The 24,173-nt window shown below is 33.5% G+C and overlaps 2 protein-coding genes across 5 annotated transcripts; both read right to left on the bottom strand.

The window, feature by feature from the left end:
• Nucleotides 1-1,630: 1,630 nt before the first annotated feature.
• Nucleotides 1,631-4,976, bottom strand: LOC136205635 (protein JASON). 2 transcript variants are annotated; one of them, XM_065996316.1, is made up of 8 exons: nucleotides 4,620-4,976; nucleotides 4,340-4,388; nucleotides 4,165-4,238; nucleotides 3,509-3,756; nucleotides 3,061-3,113; nucleotides 2,317-2,975; nucleotides 2,142-2,224; nucleotides 1,631-1,947 (listed from the first exon to the last, which is right to left on the bottom strand). In XM_065996316.1, the coding sequence occupies exons 1-8, from the start codon at nucleotides 4,794-4,796 to the stop codon at nucleotides 1,827-1,829; spliced, it is 1,464 nt and encodes a 487-aa protein (XP_065852388.1). In that variant the 5' UTR covers nucleotides 4,797-4,976; the 3' UTR covers nucleotides 1,631-1,826. The 2 variants fall into 2 exon arrangements, with proteins under 2 accessions (XP_065852388.1, XP_065852395.1); XM_065996323.1 differs by having other exon boundaries at nucleotides 4,626-4,975.
• A 6,564-nt stretch (nucleotides 4,977-11,540) lies between these two features.
• On the bottom strand, nucleotides 11,541-14,720 carry LOC136205615 (uncharacterized). Of its 3 annotated transcripts, none has more exons than XM_065996293.1 (4): nucleotides 14,556-14,720; nucleotides 12,973-14,388; nucleotides 12,770-12,858; nucleotides 11,541-11,824 (listed from the first exon to the last, which is right to left on the bottom strand). In XM_065996293.1, the coding sequence occupies exons 2-4, from the start codon at nucleotides 14,350-14,352 to the stop codon at nucleotides 11,671-11,673; spliced, it is 1,623 nt and encodes a 540-aa protein (XP_065852365.1). In that variant the 5' UTR covers nucleotides 14,353-14,388; nucleotides 14,556-14,720; the 3' UTR covers nucleotides 11,541-11,670. The 3 variants fall into 3 exon arrangements, with proteins under 3 accessions (XP_065852365.1, XP_065852373.1, XP_065852381.1); XM_065996301.1 differs by having other exon boundaries at nucleotides 11,643-11,810; nucleotides 14,556-14,719; XM_065996309.1 differs by having other exon boundaries at nucleotides 11,686-11,824; nucleotides 12,758-12,858; nucleotides 14,556-14,718.
• Nucleotides 14,721-24,173: the final 9,453 nt, after the last annotated feature.

Raw genomic sequence — 24,173 nt, 5'->3', positions numbered from 1 at the left:
GGATGAACCACCGATTGAATCACGGGATGAACGACTGAACTACGAACATGAACTATACTGATGAAAAAGTGTCCATGTTCGTCGCACCAAATGGTTTCCTTTATACTAAATTTTGTCTTCCAACTGCTTCTGGTGACCTAAGATGGCAACAAACAGTCATAAAGGGGCCAGAGTCCGATGAACCATCTCTGATGCTTAAGCTAGAATGGTACTCAGGAGTACAAAATCAACTTGAAAGCAATGATTAGGAGACACTATGTAATGAGAATATGACGTACCTGAGGTCCTTACTTCAAGGCTATTTATAGGTAATTAGTGACTTACATAAAGGTTATGTACTTGGCGGCATTTTATTGGATTCAGACTCTAAGCTTCATAAAGCTCCACATTTAGTGGGAGCTAGGAGCGTGCCTTTGGGATCCGGACTGCTATTGGTCCACATGTTCGTTTAGGCAGCTCCTAAAGAAGGTTCTTCATAACTAGGCCTTTGTATTTCTTTTGGTTATGGGCTTTTTGAATTAGGCTCAATTGATAGTTTCGGGCCGCATGTATTTACTTCGAACATTTTGGATCCATTTAGTTAATAGCGTATCACTAAGTACCCAATCTAGTTATACTAAAATTCTTCTTCTATTTTATTTTATTTTTCATTTTTATATATATGTATATATGTTATGTGTATGTATACTAACCTAACTCTATTTATTTTATTTTTACTACCGCACTAATTAAATATACTCTAATTAATTATATAATTCTAATTTTTAGGATGTTACATGTATGAATTTGAATAAGGTTGAAAGCTGAAGTAATAATAAAGAGTTTGAAAGTTGACGTAACGATGATAAGGTTGAATGGTAAAAATAATGATGAATAGTTTAAAAGTTAAAGTAATCATGATAAGGTTGAAAGATGAAATAATAATGAGTTTCACATCTTGGAGACAACTCATTCTTAATCTATAAAATAGGATCATTCTGTAAATTTTTAGTCCTTAATTAGATCAATCTTCACTTCAAATTCATATCAATGGTTGCATCTCACTGTAATGAAAATTCACATGAAATTTTCTCTAACTTTTCGTCTAAATAGAGTATCGTCGAAACCCTCGGTCAAGCTACTTGCACTAAACACATGTTTTCTTATCAATATGTTATTTTTTTTCATTGAGATACATTTGTTACTCCATGAATGTTTCATTTTATATTTCCATGTATATTTTGTTTTAAGCATCCGCTAGATGGCCAATTTCTAATTCCATCGCTGCACATGCTATAGTTCATATGTTATATATGCATTACATTACATTTGAATTTGCTTGCATGGATGGTGTAACACTTGTCCCATTTTGTTCTTCACTTTAGTCTAGAATTCATGAATATCAAAAAAATTATACATAGGGAGACCATCTCTTTTTTCTTAGGAATCTAGTGAAACTAAGAGTTATTTTGTAAGTTTCAAAACAATTTCACAAGAGTTATTTTGTAAGTAACTAGTTGATCGTTGTAAATCAATTAGACAGTTCAACTCTAATTTCACCTCTAACCCTTCAATTCTTTGCCCATTTCGGTTTTCACAATCATTACATAAAACGGAGTTATTGAGAAAATGTGTATATTTCCATCAATGATGAAACCAAATGCTGAATTAGCCATGTATAATTTGCATTACCAATTTACACTCCTGACCTGATGCGGCTCGTAAATGAGCATCATAATTCAAAATCGTCTGAATACAAGCAAAACCATTATATTTGACTGCTCCAATTCAGATTAAAATTCAGTTGACTCCATTCGACTGAAACTCATTACACATCAAAAGGAATATCACACACCAATGCTCATAACTGACTTTGAATGTGTTGCTGGCTGTAACTTGGAAAGCGCGGTATCATTCTCAATCTCATCCTGCTCATCAAAAACTATAGGTGTCCCACTCATCGGTACCCTGTTGAAAATCACTGAAATTGTTGAAAGCTAGTGTGGATCTTCATAATTCAAGTAGATATTTCAATTCAAATAAAAATGTTTTTGTGTTGGATCAATATAAGGACCCAATAGAACAATGTAAGTTCAAAAGCTCAAATATGCAATTTGCCCCAGAATTATAATGCATGAAGTCAAGAAAGAAAGCAAACATACTTTTGAGATATGAAACTTTCTTCAGACAATGCCTTCTCTAACCTCTCCTCAAATGGTGTAGCATGCCAACTCACTTTCTGATCCTGAAAACAATAGAAGCATTTTGTTCTGTCTACCACTCAATGATGATTAAAAAAGACATGATAAACAATTAAATATGAGTTTTACAACGTACTTCCTTGTACTTATTAGTTGAATTTGGGATTCCATTGCCATCCCACCACTTTGGGGAGATATTAGTAGGTTCATTCTCGTTCCAATGAGCTGCGACCATCCCAATGATAGGCCTGTCCATAGGAGTTCTACCAAAATGGAAGTTTGTGTTTGCTGCAGTTCTATCAATTGGATCACCAGCTTGAGCAGCTTGTTTTGGCTTGAACCAAGCAGACAAACTTGTTTCCACCTTCAATTCTTGCAATGAAGCTTCTTTCAGTCCAACTCCTGCTTCAGGGCTTGAATTTTCTAGCTGTTCAATTGATTCTTTGAGCTGACTTGATAATTCATGTGAAGTAAAATTATCTTGCTGCAGCTCCTTCCACTGACCGACATTCTCAATTGGATTTAAAAGTGGATGCACATACTGAGACCTCATCCTAGTCTTCCCATTCCCTAAAACTTCTAAACTTGCAGGGAAAACTGTTCCAGGTGTCTGCATCTCTTCGGAAAGTTTTAGTGGAGTTGGTCTAGGAGAAGGCTTTGATGCAGTCGAATCCCCAGGTGAATCAGATCTCCGTGAAACATTGAGCATATCTTCAGATGACCTTTTACACGAAGATGTATCAAAGTTGCAGTCAAAGCGCACCGACTTGTTCTTGACTGGAAGTTTTGATGTAGCTAAAAGGCCAAGGAGAAACTTAAGTTAAAACATTATCAATTTAATTTTCTTGAACCTTAATCGCTACTATACTTCTAGCCTTACCATCATCAACGCTGAAAGACTTGCTTCCAGTATTCTGCTCAATGGAAATACAGCTACATGAAAGAAATGGAATTCTGCATAAATTAGCCATTGCGAACTTCTAGAGAATTTTAAGAAAGACAATAAACATGGTGGAAAATAAGATGTGACTTTCACCACAGCATCATATAACTAAAAGAAGGGATATTATATAATTATTTGCTGCGTTGCAGGGACGTTAACTTTTCCTTGAAATGATTGCATCAGAAACAGTAAATAAGTTTGCCAGGAACTATTTCCAAAGATTGGAAACGGACTCTTCCCAACGTATTGAATACTTTTTCTTTTAGTCAGTCATGAGATACTAATTTAGCAACAAAAAGTAAATCCTTAAACGAGAGTTATCCCAATAGTAATTTACATTCATGAAAACTATTCAAGGACTATTAACAAGAGTTAGAAATTCAACCTGGTAGGTGTAAGTTCAGAAGAAGGTGAACCATGTCCCAACTCATCGCAAAGTTTAATGGGAAAAGAGGACTCGTCAATTTGATTATCCAACTGAAATTTCTTAATAGATGTGTTAGGAAGCCATGAACGGAAATCTGGAGACTCTGAACCTTTGTTAAGAGGAGGTGAACTTTTTAGCCCCTTTGATGCTTTCCGAATTTCAGCAGGAGTCTCAGGTAAAGTACCACAAGCCTTTAGAAATTTGGCCTGAAAAGAGAAATTAAACCACGAAAGAAAAGCTAAAGCAGCTAAGCCATTTCAACAAAATCTCTCTGAAAGCAGGCAAAATAAAGTACCAAATATGAAAACCAAGTAACATTATAGAAGCCAGCTCAATATGAAGGATTAAGAAGCATTTAAATAGTTCAGACTAATCATCATATTACAGTGGAATCAACAACAAAGAAGTCCAACGATCTCCGGGATCGAACCTAAAAAAGTATCAGTTCTACATTACATTGAAATTTAACAAGGCACCAGCATGAATCATCAAAACTAGTGAAAGCAACAAAAGAATACATAAATCAAGATTTGAGTATATCTCTCATAATGCTTTAGATTGGTATAATTTTCCAACATATAGTACTTCAAACAAATTACAACATAAATGCCCACCTCATCCACCAGCTCCTTGTTGATTTCTCCAGATCCCAAACAATGATTTTTCCTGTGCACAAAATCTTCCCCCTCTTTATAGAGAGAAGAGTATAATTCAGAAGAAATCAATTATGATCATCTACTAAGATTGAAAATTAATCATATAGGTAAAAGAATTTGGAGCATCATTTACCTTCTGACAAGAATAGAGATGACAAGCGATTTGCGGACACCACAACTTCCTGATTGCGATTTTGCAAAACAAAGAATTATCAGTAAACATGATAGTTCAGCCAAATTTAGGAAATTGAAAGCAATCAAAGAGATAACGAATAAAAAAATAGTCAAGAGAAGATAAATCGGTAAAAGTTGCCTTTTCCCCAAAAGTACTGTGTGGAGAAACACTTTCTTTAGAAAAATGAAATAGCAGAGCAACAAAAGATGAAAAGAAATGAACAGAAACAGAAAATTACGCGTACAGGTTGTTTAGTCCGAACAGAATCAGAGACGATGTGAGGTCGCCGGCGATCGTCTTTGGTACGGAAGCAACCCAACAAACAACCCATAACTCTGGATAAGGATCTGTCAATATATCTCAGCACCGATCTGCAAAGTAATCGTATTAGTCGATTCAAAAATGCGCATATCATCTACTCTTATTTGCTAATTTTTTTTCCTAAATCGAAGAAAAAAGGAATTTATGTTGTTCCTTGTTGCAGGTGTAATCGAAGTTTCAAGTAGAGAGAGAAAGAGAGAAGGTGTTGGGTCGTTTTTGAAATTTGAACAAATTAAACGAGGGAAACATTTTAATTTTTATGCCTTAAAAAATGGAAATGTACGTTAGGTTTTGGATTCGTAGATATGGTAAGTTGGTAACAGACTATTCATACATTACACGCTGCATAATTCAGACACGTCATTCATATTTTATTTTATTTTATTCCAAATCACAAAGTAATTATCTGACAATTATAGTAATTCTTTTCTTTTTTCTGGAACATACTGTACTATTTATTTTTACCTTATTTATTTAGTCAAAATAATAATAAGTTCAAAAAATTGATTTAACTCGGGAATTAATGACCAAAATAAAAAGAAATATTGGCGATATTAGTGGCTTGTTCAACAATTTCAAAGATTACTGGAATTTTATTTTTCATAATAAAAGCAATGTAAAGGATGATTTAGTGGCTAATCTGTTTGACTTTGTGGAATAACAGGTGCTATCAAATATAAAGGATTGTATACCTATTTTGAAAGTAGGTCAGGTACATTTTATCCGTATTTTTTGTATATTGTTTTTTTTTTTGTTTAATTTAAACCATTTTAATCTTTATTTTCTTAATTTTAAGTTTTTAATTACATTTTTAACACTTTATTAATATTTCTAACTTTTATCAAATATTTTGATATTTTTAATAAATTTATTTTCCATATTTAAAATTTAATTTGTATCCAAAATTATGAGATTAACTTACCAAAAAAATCATTTTTTACTTAGGAAATAATTTGATGAGAGTGTTGACATATTTTAGAGGGATTCAGCAATTAGGAAGAGTTTGACCGAAGATCAAGGATAAGTTAGTTTACTGTTGACCAGCCCGCCGAACTGGCCAGAAGGAAGCGAAGACACACCCCCTAGCTTTCAGCTCGCTGAGCTGGAGGCTAGCAACTCCTTAAGACACGAAACTGCTTTTTTTTACTCGATCTTGCCTTTTCGAATGTGTAATCCCACAAAATCAAAAATAAAATCATACAAGATATTTAGTTATCTGATTTTTTAGGTTTAATTTGTTATTTAAAGACATTGTGTGTCCAATGCACTTGTAATTAATCCAAGGAACTCTAGAATTAGGCATTTCTATATTGGGTCAAATTGATTTCCATTTTGATTATGTCTAATACATCCCCAATCTATTCAAGTTGTCCAAAAACGTTATAATTAACTCCCTCAACTTGCTTATTTGGAAAAAATAACCCCTTAAATTGCTTATTTGGATAAATAACCGCTAAATCCAAAAAACATATTCAACATAATAGTACACTAAAAATAAAAGGATGTCCAAAATATCAGTTGCTATATCTAACTAATTTACTAATACATTTAACAAAAGAGCAAAAAAAAAAAAAAAAAAACTCTCAAAATCATAAATATTAACCTATTTGAGAGGTTATCCGTAGCATGTTGAGGAAGTTAGTTGTAACATTTTGAAGTTCAGGGGATCACTTGTAGTTTTTGGACAACTTGATGGGGCGAGGTGTCACATCCAACCCTAAACGACCTCAATCGGCATCGGACGTGAAATAGAAATACCGTAATCAATACCTACAAGTCTCAAAATTATGCAAATACCATAATATCAATTTTCTAGGCATTACTCTTAAATATATATTCTAAATAAATCAATATCCTTACTACATTAGTCATTCAAGAACCTCAACATATTTACCAACTCCATTATATTACAATTGAAATACTAAAGTTCTAATGATAATTCTAACTATAAGCAACAACTTCCAATCTTCACCTAATCGGTCAGTAATCTTCTCTATATCTTGTACTTTCTCACCGAAAAATATTAAAACATTTAAAAACGCGAGACAAAAATCTCAGTAAACAATTATCAACTACATAAAATACTTATACTCAAAATAACTATATATATATATATTAATTTCCAAAATGCACCATATAAAATTCATAATCTTAAAAATGAACATTTTATGAATTAAATCATAATAAAATACTCAAATGATACTTTTAACAAAATCTGCAACTTAAAATATCAAACTTGCTATCATTTTTTAAAATATCACACATAGTTAAAATATAAATCACTGTATTAAAATACTTAATATAAAACTCATGTCCAAAATAGCTATATATATTTATTTGTTTAAAATCTCAAGTATACAAAATAAATAGGTTTGCAATTAACCATTTACTCAAATCAACCGTAAATCAATAAATACTTCATAAATTGTATCTCAATAAATAATTCATAAATTGTATCTCAATAAACACTTCATAAAGCGTATATCAATAAATATTTCGCAAACCGTATCCATCCGAAAGATAATCCTCATATGTATCAATCCCCATAATATAATAAAATTGAGATATCTCATAATTTTGCCTAACCAGCATGGTCTTATTCAACACTTTTTTGCCATATCCGACTGGTCTTTGAACTGTGTACACAGACCGTATTTCTCACTAAATACGGTCTTTAATCAAAACCACCTATTCGGATTACTCTTGATGGATACTAAAAATATTATAATTTAATAATATAACTTAAAAACATATATATATATATATATATATATATATATATATATATATATATATATGAGAGGGCTCTTGTGAGAACCCTTTCCTAGGTGAGAACCACCCAAACTACGTAGTTTTTGGTAGAAAAAATTAAAAAAAACGCTGCTATGGTCTTATTCAACACTTTTTTGCCATATCCGACTGGTCTTTGAACTGTGTACACAGACCGTATTTCTCACTAAATACGGTCTTTAATCAAAACCACCTATTCAGATTACTCTTGATGGATACTAAAAATATTATAATTTCATAATATAACTTATATATATATATATAGGAGAGGGCTCTTGTGAGAACCTTTTCCTAGGTGAGAACCACCCAAAACTACGTAGTTTTGGGTAGAAAAAATTAAAAAAAACGTTGCTGTTTAAGAGGGTCGAACCTGAGACCCTATGATTACACTCCACACAACTTACCACTGAACTAATTGTTTTCCTTATAATTTATGTCGCGCACTGATAAATATACTATTGCCCTTGTAGCTTCTATTGTTTAATTTTGATGCATGCTCTTATTAATATTGATTAAATGTGCATAGTAATAAATTATTAATAGAAAAAAAAAATTTGCATAATAATGAATTATTAATAGAAAGAAAATGTCCATAATAATGAATTATTAATAGAAAAAAATCCAAAAACATGCTCCAATTTCTTATTTATTTAATTCCTTTATATTTTTGTAATTTATGTTATATAAGAAAATATATTTTTTTAAACATACGTTAGAACATATATTTTAACTTTTAAAACACGAACTATGAAGTTTAGAACGTACGACATATTTTTTAGAACATACGTTATGTTTTTTAGAACACGTGTTATGTTTTTTCGAACATGAGTTATAAATTATATTATAGAACAAATGAAAAAACGATCCAGATATCTACTGATTTTTTAGAACATTATACTTAATTTTTAGAACACAAACAATATATTTTTTAAAACATACGTTATAACATATATTTTAACTTTTAAAACACGAAATATGAAGTTAGAACGTACGACATATTTTTTAGAACATACGTTATGTTTTTTAGAACATGAGTTATAAATTATATTATAGAACAAGTGAAAAAACGATACAGATATCTACTGCTTTTTTTAGAAAATTATACTTAATTTTTGGAACACAAACTATAAACTTTAGAACATATGTTATGTTTTTTAGAACATACGTTATGTTATTTAGAATGTAAGTTTTTTTTTTGAACAAAAAAATAGCCCATATATTTACTATTTTTTTAAAACATTATCTTAATTTTTAGAACACAAATTATAAAGTTTAGAACATATGTAACAATATTTAGAACATCGTCCTTAACAATTTAAAACATAAATTACAAAAATATAGAGGAATTAAATAAATAAGAAATTAGAGCATGTTCTTGGTTTTTTTTTCTATTAATAATTAATTATTATGCACATTTGTTTTTTTCTATTAATAATTATTATGCGAATTTAATCAATATTAATAAGTGCATGCATCAAATATTAAACAATAGAAACTACAAAGGCATTGGTATATTAATCAGCGCGCGACAGAATACATATGGAAAACAAATGGCTTAGTGGTAAGTAGTGTGGAGTGTAAGTGAGGAGGCCAGTGTTCGAACCCCAGCAGCACCATCGTTTTATTAACTTCAATTTCTTAAAAGTAAACACATAAATCATTATTATATAAACTTTATTTCAATAAATCACAAGTTCATCAAAATTACTACTTTAACAATCTTTAATTAAATCTAAAATTTACTTTGAGAAATAAATTATAGAAATCACTTAATATATATACATATACATTTATTCATAAATCAATTTCAATAAATTTACTTTGAAAATATCAAATCTTACACGCGCACACACATATATATATATATGTATATATATATATAAATTCTTGAACATAGTTTAAACTCATTTTAAAACCAAATCACAAAACCTCATTTAATCAAATGCATGATAAAAAAAATCCCTACAAAAATTTAATTTTCTGAAAAATATAGAGTTATATATACATAAAAACTCAAAAGGGTAGTTGATAGTTACTTACATTAGCAATAATTGAGAGAAAAACACATCAAAACCTCAAATCCATCACTATAATCTGCCTAGGTCGAACCAATGGTAGAAAATTCCAAATCAAAATCACACGACCAGAATGTATATTAGAATGTCTAGAAGCTACTGTAAAAAAAAACGGTTCAATCGAACCATGCAAACTCTGGATATCATAAGATCACTGAAGTTGGATATGTTTAGGTGTTTGAGAAGAAGAGAAAGATGGAGATGAAGAATGAAAACTAAAACCAAATTCTGATTTTTGATTTCTTAGATATACGAAATGCATATTTGGAAAGTTGTGATTTATGTTCCAATAAGAAAAAATCTCCCTTTTAGTCCTCTAAACTTTAAATTATTTTAAAACTTACCCTAAACTTTTAATTTTACACTTAAAATATGAAATTGGCTTCCAAACTATATCCATAGTATTCAATTAACTCTTCAATCAATAAATAACTATAATATAATCTAATATTAGAATATAATAGCTAAAATTAAGGAGACGGATATGACACGAGGGATATATTAGGCCTTTTGATTATACTTGATTGTTAGCCGGTATCTAGACACTTGGAAGAGACTAAATACTCATATTTTTATTCTTATTTTTACTTTATCACTTCTTCTTGGATTACATACAATAATGTCACATAATTTTGTTTATTGTTTCTCTATACCAAACTCCAATTTGTGTCATAGAAATAATTAAACTTTAATTTTGGCTTGCTAAAGATACTTTTATAAATTTTCTCCAGACTCCGTCAAAAAAGGACTAGCATGACGTGATTTAACCACAGATTCAAGCCATGTCAAATTTTAAAAGATGTCATGCGCCGGTTAGGAGAACCGAAGAATGGTAAGGGGATGTAGTGGTGAGGGATAGGGGAAGACCCAAGCAAACTTGGAGGAAGGTGATCGAGAGTGATATGAGTTTACTAGGAATTGAGGAAAATCTGGTAGTGGATAGGACGGAGTGGAGGGAGCGAATTTGTGTCGCTGACACGACTTGATTTCACGATTTTATATGATGGTTCATGTTAGCCGACTCCGAATCATTTCGGGACTAAGGCTTTGTTGCTGTTGTTGTCGTCATGTGAGCTCTACTAATACCATATCCGTAACAAAAAGACCCCGGATTTCAAATTGTTTTTATACTTCATTATTGAGTATTTCTATTGCTAATTAACTTGACATTAATGGAGTTAACATAGCATGACTCGAAATTTAACGTGCCTTGATCCATGATTAAACTAATGCTATGTCATTTTTTCAGCATAGATTTACCACGGAATTTATGACAATGACTTTAGGGTCAATATTTGATAAATTTTATAGCACAAATAGCTGAAGTTGATATTTTATCGGTTAGAAGAGACATTTTTTCTTGTTTCTTGAAGTTTCTGTTCTTTTCCAAGTTGATCGGGATGTATTGACACATTTATAGTCAGTCCCTAAATTATTTCTCTATTTATGATTGATTAAAATCTATTTCCTACTTTGTGGCGTTTTTAGTTCAATCCGCCAGTTACAATGGCATTCCAAATATTTTTGTGAGACATTCAAAGCAGTTTGCATGTTTGACTAGCGGGCTATTTTCTAACAGTCCGTTTGTCACACAGCAAGTCTGATGATTGGTGGCGAGAAGCTCCTACTCTTTGAGGAGCTTCTGTCACTAGTTCACCCGTCTGCAAGACGCACTGTTGAGAAAACAATTCTATGTCTATTGCTTTGAATGTTCGATAAAAATCTTTGGCACGCCATTTCGTAATAGCATAGTAAACTAAAAACACCACAAAATCGAAAATAGTTTCAAATACACCATAACTATAGAAATAGTTTAGAGATTGATCACAAATGTATCAATATCATGAGTTGAACTTCTTGGAAGCTCTAGGATGCTAGAAACCAAGTGTTGTGCTTTTATCATGAATAGCACTACTTTATAAGGTCATTAGGCAACAATTGGCTTATTTAAGACAAAAAAATTCAAGCTTCCGTATGAAGTCAATATAATTGGAGTATAATGAATCAATAATGTTGATTGAATAAATATAGATAATGAACTGAAGTAATCTCCTTCTGCCCCAGAAAGACATAAAAGTGAGATGTCACTACCTCCAATACTAGCTAATAGTATATAAAAGTTTTCAAACTCATTTCGTATAATCTCGTAGGATATGTTGTAATTAGAGCAGAAAAAAAAACAATACTGGAAATGATGAAACTGCACTTAGCAAAGCTTTCACTGCTCAATCTCATTCTGACATCTGCATTACACAAACTAAAACATAACAAAATGTTAATGCAGTAAACATGCTTGCTTGCTTAATTCAGAGTTTCAGTTAATTTCACATTGGATATATGCTCATTCTACACTTTCTAAAAACCCAATTCACTCACAAGCTTTATCGAATACCAATGAATTTAAGTTTTGGGATGAATTTATCCTAATCTGGGATAAAATTTAAGCTTTATCCAATGTCAATACTAATAGTATCTGAGATTAGGGTATGTCAAAATACGATTCAAAACTTCAATTTCCTAATCAACAAGAAAGGTGCATTGATGATTATATGGAAGACATTCAGCCATTCATGACATGAGGCAACAGAATGATAAGAAAAGCTTAAAGTTGAAACCCGAATATAATCAAACTCACGCAGATAAAATCTTTACCTCAATTCAGTTACTTTACTGCAAAAGAAAATAACAAGAATAACAAGATTTATCTTCTATCAAACCCAAGTTATCTCTACTATGTTAACAGTACGGATAGTTTGATGTGCATCATAGAAAATGTTTTGCATGGAAATCTACATAAGCAACAAATTCATGTAATAGGAGTCATACTCAAATGAAAAACACACTCAAATGAGAGATAATGCACTTTTTGATAGTTTGATGTCTTCTTGGTGCAAACTAGATAAACAAATCGTCTTGAATTTCAATCCCCCTTACCCCCACCTTCCCTGATATTATCCCCATTTCGATTTCGCACCCTCTAAGTTATTCAAGATCACATATTAAGTTGTTCCACGGTCTAATCGTTTTGGTAACTTGTCGACAAATCATGCCATTGAGAAAAGTTGTTGTATATATTGTTGTACTTATGATAAAGGGACATAATTAAATAGGTAACATACACATTTCACAATAGTTTTCAACTTAGAGCATTACTAAAATACTTTGTTCTACTTTTGAGGACTTTCCTCACCTTGAGTTTTACCTATTCGAACGCTTGAGGACTTGAAAGAGGCCACAGCAACTCCTCCAAGTTGTCGGTTGTATTGTGCGCTGGCTTATTGATATAATATGCTGCCAAGGATCGCGAAAACCTCATCAGCGAAACATTCAAAGGCTTGGTGATCAAACAATTAGTATTGTATTGAGGTACCAAAAAAGGAATCACAACGAATTATATATACTGACCGGGTTTCCTATAGTTTCAGGAAAGGCATCATTGCTTCCAACAATGATGGCATCAGCTGATGGTTTCAAAGAACCATCAATTGAAGTTTGCACAGATTCCTTATCAACAGTGACAGATGAGTTGCCTTCCACTTTTATCTCTTCAATCCCTCTTGTTACCACATCTGGTAAACCTGGATTTTCATCTTTATCAACCAAGGAAGGCGAGATTTTGTCTTCAGTTTCACTAAACCCCACTTCAGATGCACCAGTAGGCTTATTTGAAGTTGATTCAGGCCACATTGTTTCTCTTTCTCCATTCAACAGGCCAACATCAATTCCTTGTGGTTCGAGCTCGGTCTCATTAATTCCTTTTGATTCCATTTCAGTCTCACCAATTCCTTGTGATTCCACTTGGGTCTCATCATCATCTGCTGCAGATGCATCGACCAAAGAAGGCGAGATTTCATCTTCAGTTTCACTCAATCCCACTTCAGATGCACCACCATTAGGCTTATTTGAAGTTGATTCAGGCAACATTGTTTCCCTTGCTCCATTCGTCAGGCCAACATCAATTCCCTGTGGTTTGAGCTCGGTCTCATTGATTCCTTTTGATTCAATTTCAGTCTCACCAATTCCTTGTGATTCCACTTGGGTCTCCTCATCATCTGCTGCAGATACATCAACCAAAGAAGGCGAAATTTCTTCTTCAGTTTCACCCAATCCCACTTCAGATGCACCACCATTAGGCTTATTTGAAGTTGATTCAGGCCACATTGTTTCCCTTGCTCCATTTAACAAGCCAACATCAATTCCTTCTTGTTCGAGCTCGGTCTCATTGATTCCTTTTGATTCAATTTCAGTCTCACCAATTCCTTGTGATTCAACTTGGGTCTCCTCATCATCTGCTGCAGATACATCAACCAAAGAAGGCGGAATTTCTTCTTCAGTTTCACCCAATCCCACTTCAGATGCACCACCATTAGGCTTATTTGAAATTGATTCAGGCCACATTGTTTCCCTTGCTCCATTTAACAAGCCAACATCAATTCCTTCTTGTTCGAGCTCGGTCTCATCAATTCCTTTTGATTCAATTTCAGTCTCACCAATTCCTTCTGATTCCACTTCAATCACATCAGAATCCATTAAAGTTTCTACAATAACCTCATCCGAATCGAAAATTGAGTTAATAACCTCTTTCTCCTCCAAATCGTGCAAGATACAACTCTCCTCTTTAGCTTCTTCCTTATCCTCAGCATCATGAGATTCTTTCATGGATTGAATAACAGATTCAGCCTCAGGTTTGGGCTCCTCAGCATCTTCAATAACTAATTTCTCATCTTTAACCTCGACTTCAACCTTCTCTGTCTCCTCAGTTTTCCCATTCGAAAATTCATCCATGAGAAAATAGTGATCGCTTTCTTATCTTACAAATATCTATTATAAGATATGAACATTAGCAAATTAGGTATTGGTAAATGTAAACAGTATACAAAAATATGAGATTTCAAATAAAATATTCTCTAATTAGCCAGAAGTGGAAGAATGAGAAGTCAGTAAAAACCATTGAAGAAATAGTATAATAAAAGAAGAAGGGATAATACCTGGAGGTGGAGGTTCAATGGAAGATGGAAGAGAGTGTGAGAAAGTAGGATGATTTGAAATAAATCTGATTTGTTTTGGAAAAGGAAGCATGATCTGCAAAGAATGTTGACTGGTTGTTGTTTTTGCAGAAGACAGAATGGTAGTTTGAATGAAAATAAGAAGACTTGGTTTGCTTTTTCTTTACTTCAAGTCGTCAATGGCTTCAATCCACGCACGTCCTACTGCTTGTATATTTTTCGGGTAAATTACACCCATGGCCACTAATCTTTACCTATTTAATATTATGGCCATTGAACTTTAATTCTTAACTGTATTAGCCACTGAACTTTACACTTTTTAACACCGATAGCGACTCAACGCCTTAAAATGACCACTGACAGTCTGAAAATAAAAAAAATTCAAAGAGTTAATGATATGCTAAGGAACTTTGATTCTTGAAAATTTTCGTTTTGAGGTTATTTAGGTGTTGTTTGGTGATGATAGAGAAACCTCCAAAAAATGTGATTTTGGAAAATAAAAAATATACTTTCATGGTAAATGTCGTTCTCAACAACTTTAATTCTTGAATATTTTCATTTTGAGGTCGTTAACTGTCATTTTGAGGACTTGGTTAAAGTTGAGTGACCACCGGTGTTAAAAAGTGCAAAGTTTAATGACCATATTAAGAATTGAAGTTCAGTGACCACAATATTAAAATGGGCAAAGTTCAATAGTCATGGATGTAATTTACAATGTTTTTTAAAATTGTTACTTGTTTTTTTTCACAAAATAAACCACTTGGTTAAGATCGTTATTTGGATTGACTTTATCAAATTTAACCGACGCAATCTCAAAATAAAAAAATTTAAGAATTAAATAATATTTTAAAAACTTAATTTTTCTAACTTTTTATATTTAAGGTCATTTAGATGTTTTTTTAGAAGAGAGAAAGTTAACGTAGTTCCATTGTAAATATAATACTAAACAACTTTAATTCTTAAATTTTTATTTTATTTTAAGATTGTTATCGGTTAAATTTGACAAACTCCATCTAAAATGGCTAACGATGTCAACATAGAGTTTGTTTGTAAAAAAAAAATATATATATATATATATATCTATCTGTAAAAAATGTAAATTTATTTGAAATTAAACCTTTCAAATAATTGCTTCCAGGAATTTTCATCTCCTTGCTCATTCTTATTTATAAAATGACAGAATATAGATATTTGGGAATTTGCTCAAAGAAAGGACTTGTTTGATAAATTTGTAAGAAATGTAAGATCAGGGGCGGAGCTAGGGGGTAGGGAGGGTCTCCCGACCCTCCGATCCTCCGGAACACCCTTGACGAACAGTGGTTCAGTTCCGAGCAGCCCCTCAAAATAGTTAAAATTAGACTTATAATGTAGAATGTGATTATATGACATAAAACTAAGTTTGCATAGTGATAAATGAACGAATCTCTACATCCAATTGGTCCTATGTTTGAATCTCACTCTCTTCACTTTTTATCTCATTTTAATTTTTTCCCTTAAACCTCAATCTCCTTTAAAAATATCAATATAAGTATCATTTTTAATCATTATTAACTCATTCTCCTTTATTATTTTTAATTGTATTTTTTTAATTACAAAATTCATGATCGAAAAGACAATTTGACGAATAATTTCTCAAATTAACCAAACTTGTCAACGTTAGGGATAAAATTGCTTTTGGCTGCCAACGTTAATGGTAAAATTGTACCATTTTAGACGTTAGGGGTAAAATTGTTCTTAGGTATAAACATTAGAGTATTTTTGCACCTTATCATTACTTTATATTGAACCTCAGTTGTTTTGTATCTTAATGTTTCCAATTATGATCAAATTTATCCTTATATTATCAAAAATTTGAAAATTTTGATTTGACTACTATGAATCAAAGCCTTAAATCGTTATTAAGAAAAAAAATCTCCATGCAATGGAGTCCATTCGGACTTTGAGCTCTGGCTCCGTCACTGTGTAAGATGAAGAGAGAGATTAAAAATAGTAATATACTTTTTGTTTACTATGCTTAAAGATGAGAGCTTGAGTGTAAAGAGACAGGAAAAGAGAATTGAATTTGAGATAGCAATGGTAATTAATGAGAATACCTCTCTTCTAATAAGTCATTTTATTAATATTTAGAATAAAATTTTCCCCTTCAAGTATGCTACTCACTCGAAAAAGATACCTTTACCTTATAAAAGGTACTTTCTCTCTTTCATGCAATATTATTTAGGGTAAAGTTTAAATAAAACCCCTGTGGTTTTACTAATTTTTAGATAAAAGACTGTAATTTACTTTTTTTTTTAAGTAAGGACTGGGGTTTTCAAGTTTAGCAAAATAAGAACTTTTTCGATTGATACTATTAAAATCACCATTGACGACTTTAAAAATGACATATTTCAAGAACTACTAATATTCTAAGCAACTTTAATTCTTCAACCTTTTTATTTTGAGATTATTTAGATGATGTTTGGTAAAGAAAGAGAAAGTTAATGTTTAGAAAGAGAAAGTTCCAAAAAAAAAGATGATTTTCGAAAATTGAAAATCTAGTTTTATAGCAAATATGATATTGAATAACTTTAATTCTTGAAAGTTTTCATTTTCAGATCGTTAAAGGTGGTTTTAATAGCATTAATCCAAAAGATCATTGTTTTATTAAAAGTGTGAAACCTCAAACCTCGTTTTGACAAAAAGTAAATCACAGTCCTTTATCTGAAAATTAGTGAAACCACAGATATTTTATTTAAAATTTATCCTATTATTTGTTATTGATTATTCCTTTAAGAATCGAATAATCTACTATCGAAATCTCATCGATATATGCTTTTTTATCTTGTAAGAATTTAAAAATAAATTGCAACGGAATATTTTAAGAAGTCATATAGATCTTCATAGAAGGATTTTTTTTTGCAACCAGATATTTTAAGGAGTGGATATTTTTCCGTTGGATATCACTAAATTATAACACATGAATAAAAAAATTATTATACAAATTATTTAATCCATATTCTCTCACACTTTTCTCTTTCTTTTTCTATTATATATATCCAACTATATGAATTTTTTTTGTATAATTTAAATAAAAAAGATAAATAAATAAATAAATTGATGGGTGTCCGTTATGGTTACTTTGTTTTTTACAAAGTACCGTTACTTGGTGTGGTTTTCACCATTGGATTAATTTTATGTATTTTAATTTTAAATAATTTTATATTATATATATTTCAAATTAATATATATATTTATTGATAATTCAAATCAAATTAAGTTAATTTTAAAAATAAAAATTGATTAAATTTTTTATAGAATTTTAATTAAAGGTGAATGATTTATTTATACAAAGATCAATGAGTTGTACTTCTGGTAATTTTAGTATATATGTTTTCATATTTTCTTGGGTAAATTCTAAAAAAAAACCCTGTAGTTTGATGTTGTTCCAAAAAAACCCTTGTGGTTTGTTATTACAAAAAAAAGGCTTGTGTTTTACGCCGTTACAAGGAATGCAGAATTGGAGAAAATGGCGTTTAACTAAGTGACGTGGCAAAGGGTATATTTGCCCGAAAATGTTGGGAGACCTATATAAGCTCCAGAACTTGTTCTTCTTTCCCCAATTTTCTGCTTCTTCTCAATTTCTTCGTTCGTTCGAAAACCTAAAATCAAAATTCCTTCAAATCATGTTGAGTAATTAACATGTTCGTGATTCTCTTGATGTTTCGAAGGTAAACCCCAAGATTTGGAGTTCCAATTTCGCCTAATTCGTGTAGAATTGAGTGAACCCTAAAAGCTTGAAGAGATGAGTTCATCGAATTCAGGGTCTTCTCAAATTTCATTGGACCAGTGGCAGGAATTATACTGCTTTTGTGGGTTTAGAGCTCCAATCCGCCGAGCATCAACAAAGTTAAACAATGGAAGGAGGTTCGTTGGCTGTGCGAAATATCCTGATCGAGCTGCTTGTCGTTATTTTGAGTGGATTGATCCTGATGATTTAGAAGTTTGTCGTGCTCGCTTGGATGAACTCGAGATGGAGTTACGGTCTATTTCCGAGGGTAAGAAAAAGGTAGAGATGGAACTGTTGCAGGACAAGGAAGAAAATGGAAGACTGAGAAAGGAACTGTTGCAGAAGAACGAAGAAAACAGAAGATTGAAATCAGAAAATGGGTGTTTAAAGAAGAAATTAATTGTTATTGGGATTGTAGTGATAATTGGATTGATTGTGATGATGATTGCCAGTATAGAACATGATAGTAGGGTAGATGGTAGATTTGGGTTGCCTTAGTGGTAGGCAAACAACACTGTGTAGTTCTCATTGTAATGCCATTTACCTGTTTGAGTAAATGCTTGTGTGAAAAATGAAGTTGGATTGAAATGCAACTTATTGGCTTGTGTTAATTGTTACCCAAATTCTTTGGCTTGTAATTTTGTGCAACTTATTCGCTTGTAATTTTGTGCAACTTATTGGCTTGTGTTAATTGTTACCCAAATTCATTGGCTTGTAATTTTGTGCAACTTATTGGCTTGTGATTTTGTGCAACTTATTTGCTTGTAAATGTTGGGTTGTTACTTGTTCTTACACAAAAATGTTAACAAGTTCATGTCACAAAATATGTAAATTGCAAAGGACCTTAATTACATATAATGTCAAACAAAAGGTATTACATATAAGTCAATGGAAAGAACCTTAAATGTCAAACAAAAGGTATTACATATAAGGCATTGGAAGGTACCTATAATGCCAAACAAAAAGTAGTGTATATATGAAGGGCATAAGTTGTGATTACCCTATACACAAAGTGGTGTACCATAAAGGTCACAATTCACAAAATATACAAAATGGGTAACAAAAAGTAGTGTTCCAATATGCATATCAAACTTGTTAGTAGTCATCAACATTTCCAGTGAAATGGCCATGCCTCTTGGCTAAATCAGCAAGGTTTGCAGCTCTTCTTGGTCTTTTTGGGACACTTGGCTCTGCTTCATTTGGGTTGGCTCTTTTCCTGGTTGTAGAAATTGTTGGTGCCATGAAATTTCTGCCCCTGCCCCTACCTCTGCCTTTGGCTCTCACCACTGGTTCAGTTTGACCTATTGCGGAAGGTTGTGTTGGGGGTGGCTGTGAAGCACTTCCTCTAGTAACACCACCAACATTTGCTTGTGGTTGTGTTGGGGGTGGCTGTGAAGAACTTCCAACTACATGTCCTTGCTACATCATATTACATCAATAAATAACTAAATTACACTATTATTCCAACAATCATCAGGAAAACAGCAAATCCAACAAATTCAACCAACTTACACTAGAATGTACAGGGTTGGAAGTGGTTGCATTAGGGACTTTTTTAGGCCTGCCTACCTTTCTAGGTGGACTACCCTGCAAAAAAAAAAAAATACGCATTTGCCTCAAACATGAGAAATGTTACATGGCCATATAATGTTGATTATACAAAATTAGTATAGACTTACTTGAACTTGGTTACCACTCCTTTTGTTGGATAATTTACGCTGCCTTCTTTGCCACGGGGTTTCACCTGTAACTCCAGCTTTGCAACCCCTAGCATTATGGCCAAACTGTTGACAAAGCCAACACTTAACACCACCTCCTATCCTCGAAACCTTATGAGGGTTCCTTGGTTCATCAGCCCTCCTATTCCTTCTCTTCTTTGGTCTTCCAGGTGGTTTAAATACAATTCCAGCATGAATGTCAGGTAGTGTTGTCCTTTCCCATTCCTCTTGTGATGGCACAGGCTTGAATACATGTTGATATACTGCCAAATACGTTGTCTTCAAAAAATATTCATGCATATATTGCTCTGGTTGTTCTCTTTGATACATGATGGCAGCCACTGCATGTTTACAAGGAATACCAGAAATGTCCCACATCCTACATGTGCATGTCTTATCCTTAAGATCAACAACAACATTCTTTCCATAATGACTAACTTCATACAATTGATCACCTGCTCGAGTGCAGAAACAGTTTCTACTCTCCACTTTTACCTTCTCAAGCATATCCTGGTAATTTGGGCACACATTCCCAGTGTAGTTCTTCATACCAACGAACTTAGTATATTGTCTCGCCATGAAGGCTTTCCTGATCCACTCCAGCAGACTAAGTATATGCAACTCTCTACAAGGCAATATCATCCTGTTAAATGACTCACATATGTTGTTTTGAATTGCGTCACACTTGGTTCTAGGGTCGAAGTGACTCCTTGCCCATGTGTGAGGATCATGGTCCATCACCCATTGATGAGCCGCAGGGTCAAATGCTTTTAGTTTCTCCATATGATTCTCCCATAACTTGATAGTACCAGCTGATGCAGCCTGCCATAAATGGTCTTTGTATTCAACCCCTTTGAACCTCATTTTCATATTCTCGTACATGTGCTTGACACAGAAACGATGTTCCACATCTGGCATTAGCTCCTTCATAGCTTGCACCAGCCCCTATAAAATAAGAACAAACCATCATTAGTCAATTATAAATCAACACTAACAAGTAAGTACTAACCGTGACTAACCTTTTGTTGATCCGACATGAAGACCCATCCAGTTTCTCTAACCGTTCCATAATCATCTTGCAAAACTTGTAGAAACCATGCCCAGGATTCTTTGCACTCAGATTCAACAACAGCAACAGTAATTGGAAATAGGTTCTCATTTCCATTCCTACCAATTGCAGCCAACAACTGCTCCCCCATCATTCCTTTCAAATGACAACCATCAAGGCATATAATTGGTGGTCGTAGGCCAGAGAAGAATCCTTGTTTTTGGGCAGCCATTCTTACATACATGTGTTGAAACAAAACAATCTCCCTAGGAACTCCTAACCCATGGTCTAGCTTGAGCTCGGTTTTGATTTTGACAACAGTTCCTGGATTAGTGACTTTGAGAGTCTCTGCATAATCATACAGCCTCTTATATTGATCCCTAACTTGACCAGATATAATTTTTCTCGCCTCGCTCTTAGTCCTCTAGCACTTTCGAATAGACACCTCATACCCCAAATCCCTCTTAATCTTATTCTTCAAGTATGCAACTTTCAAATCCTTATCATCCCTCATGTCTTCCAAATACTTTTCACAAAGGTATGAAACCTTGACAAATTTCTCATTGTATTGCCTAGGACATGTATGGTTGAGATTACATGTCTTTATTTTGAAAGTTTGAGTCTTTCTAACCATAGATCCTCTAATCCTGAACTCACAACCATGTGAATCACATCTCACATGCACCAATGATGGTCCATTCTTACTGAAACAAAAGGTATGCCCTCCTTATATGGCCCAAGCCCTCAAGGCCTTTCTAAACTCCTTAGCACTCCTAAATGTCATACCCAATGCCAAATTTTTAGTCGTTGCATTGTAGTCTACATTAGGTGTTGCTCCCTCATCCTCGAAACCTTGCAAGCTTCTTAACTCATCATCTAAGTCAGGAGCAGCCTCATTGAACTCAAATTCCACCTCCTTCCTGTTTGATAGGTTCTCATTGCCACCCTCATTATGCATTTCTCTATTAGGGACATTACTTGTACCTATATTTGGAATTTCATTGTACAAATTACATTCACTATCTAATGACACATCAGCACTATTTGAGTTCTCAAACTCTGAATGAACTTCAAAATCACTATCTTCACCATCAATATCATCACCATCATTGTCCTCCTCACCATCAATACCCTCATTGTCCTCCTCACCATCAATACCCTCATTGTCCTCCTCACCATCATTGTCCTCATCAGGACTGTCACCACTTTCTTCCCCCCTACCAGCTCCCATATCATTGTCAAGCCCTACTGCATCCCAATCCATACCTATATCAAGCCCTACTGCTTCATCAAATATGTATCCTCCATCAGCACCAAACTCCTCTATTACTTCTTCTCTAGCTTCCACTGCTTCATCCATTGTTGCATTACCATCCCCATCTACTTCCCCAACTAGCTCTACATCTTCCCCACCTACTTCCCCAACTAGCTCTTCATCTTCCCCACCTACTTTCCCAACTAGCTCTTCATCTTCCCCACCTAGCTCAACAACTGGTTCTCCACCAGCTACACCTACATTCATAATTCCTTCATCAACTCTTTCTCCTTCAGTCACAGATACACCATCAACTGGGTCAACTCCATGCACTATTGCTTCATCACATACACCTGGACCACCCTCACTATCTAATGACACATCATCACTTTCTGTGCTATCAAACCCTGAAACAAATTCAAAGTCACTGTCTTCACTATCTTCATTATCCTTACTATCATCACCTCCAGCCACACCTACATCCACGTCCTCAACTTGGTGATCTCCATCCACACCTACATTCACATCCTCAACTGGTTCGTCTCTATCCACACCTATTTCCTCAGCTAGTTGTACTCCAACCCTATCATCAACTAGAGTTAAATCCTCTATCTCCCCTACCATCACCAACTCCAGACCACCAACTCTAGAGCATATGCTATTATCTGAGTTGGATGCATTGGACTCAGCTGGTGCATGTTCATCACCATCAACCAGATTGACAAAAACATCATCCCTAATCATTGACACGGGTTTAGGTAGAGCTTCAAAATATACATCCTAAGTATCCCAATTGCTATTAGCATCTGCCACGCTAAAACATGATTTATCATCTACGATCTCCCAATAACTCCATTCACCTCTAAGTCCTATAACATGCATCCACATCCTACAACCACCTGTATACTTTAACTGCCTATAATATTCCAACAATCTATAATACCCTAAATAATCTTTGTCTAATGTAATCTCAGCTCCATCTCCCCCTAAATACTTCATGGAGTCATCAAATGAGGACCACTTGCCTCCATGGTGAAAAACCAGGGTCACATATCCAGCCATCTGCACCCCTTCATTCAACATACCAGCAACAAAACAATCAAAACAATAATAAATAGCTATTGACGACCAACAAAACCATAATATCAAGCCAACAACAAACAACAAACAACACTAATCGCGTAAATAGAAACAGAGAGATGTATCAAATGACACAAACGATAATATACACGACTCGATTCAACTAGAACACGATTACATGCAATATAACTGTTGATGATTAATATACCCAACAAAAAAACCACAAATCCGATTATTAATCGTACAAAACAGAAAACCCTAACTGATTCAAACAAAACCCGAAACCAAGAACAGATGTAACATAAGAAAAAATCAATTCTTCCATGGATATTGTTGGCTTACCTTGGCTGACACGCAACCCCTTGGAGAGCCTTGAAATGTGGTTGCTCTACCCACTTCGAACAATCGATTCTAACGTCTATCTAATTTCGTCGCTTACGAAATCAAACACCTTCAGTAGTAGAAACGATGATCGAAGTGCTTAGGAATGAGTTCTTCGTTAGCTGCCACTTCGTATTCCGATTTAGGAAAGCGATCAATGCAACTGAAATATGAAAAGTCACTGAAGATAAACTCTGTTAGAACAAGTTCTGGAGCTTATATAGGTCTCCCAACATTTTCGGACAAATATACCCTTTGCCACATCACTTAGTTAAACGGCGTTTTCTCCAATTCTGCATTCCTTGTAACGGCGTAAAACACATGCCTTTTTTTTGTAATAACAAACCACAAG

This window comes from Euphorbia lathyris, chromosome 1, assembly GCF_963576675.1.
Source record: "Euphorbia lathyris chromosome 1, ddEupLath1.1, whole genome shotgun sequence".
NCBI lineage: Eukaryota > Viridiplantae > Streptophyta > Magnoliopsida > Malpighiales > Euphorbiaceae > Euphorbia > Euphorbia lathyris.
The sequence above is the reverse complement of the archived record's forward strand: the minus strand, read 5'-3'. Positions and strand labels throughout refer to the sequence as shown.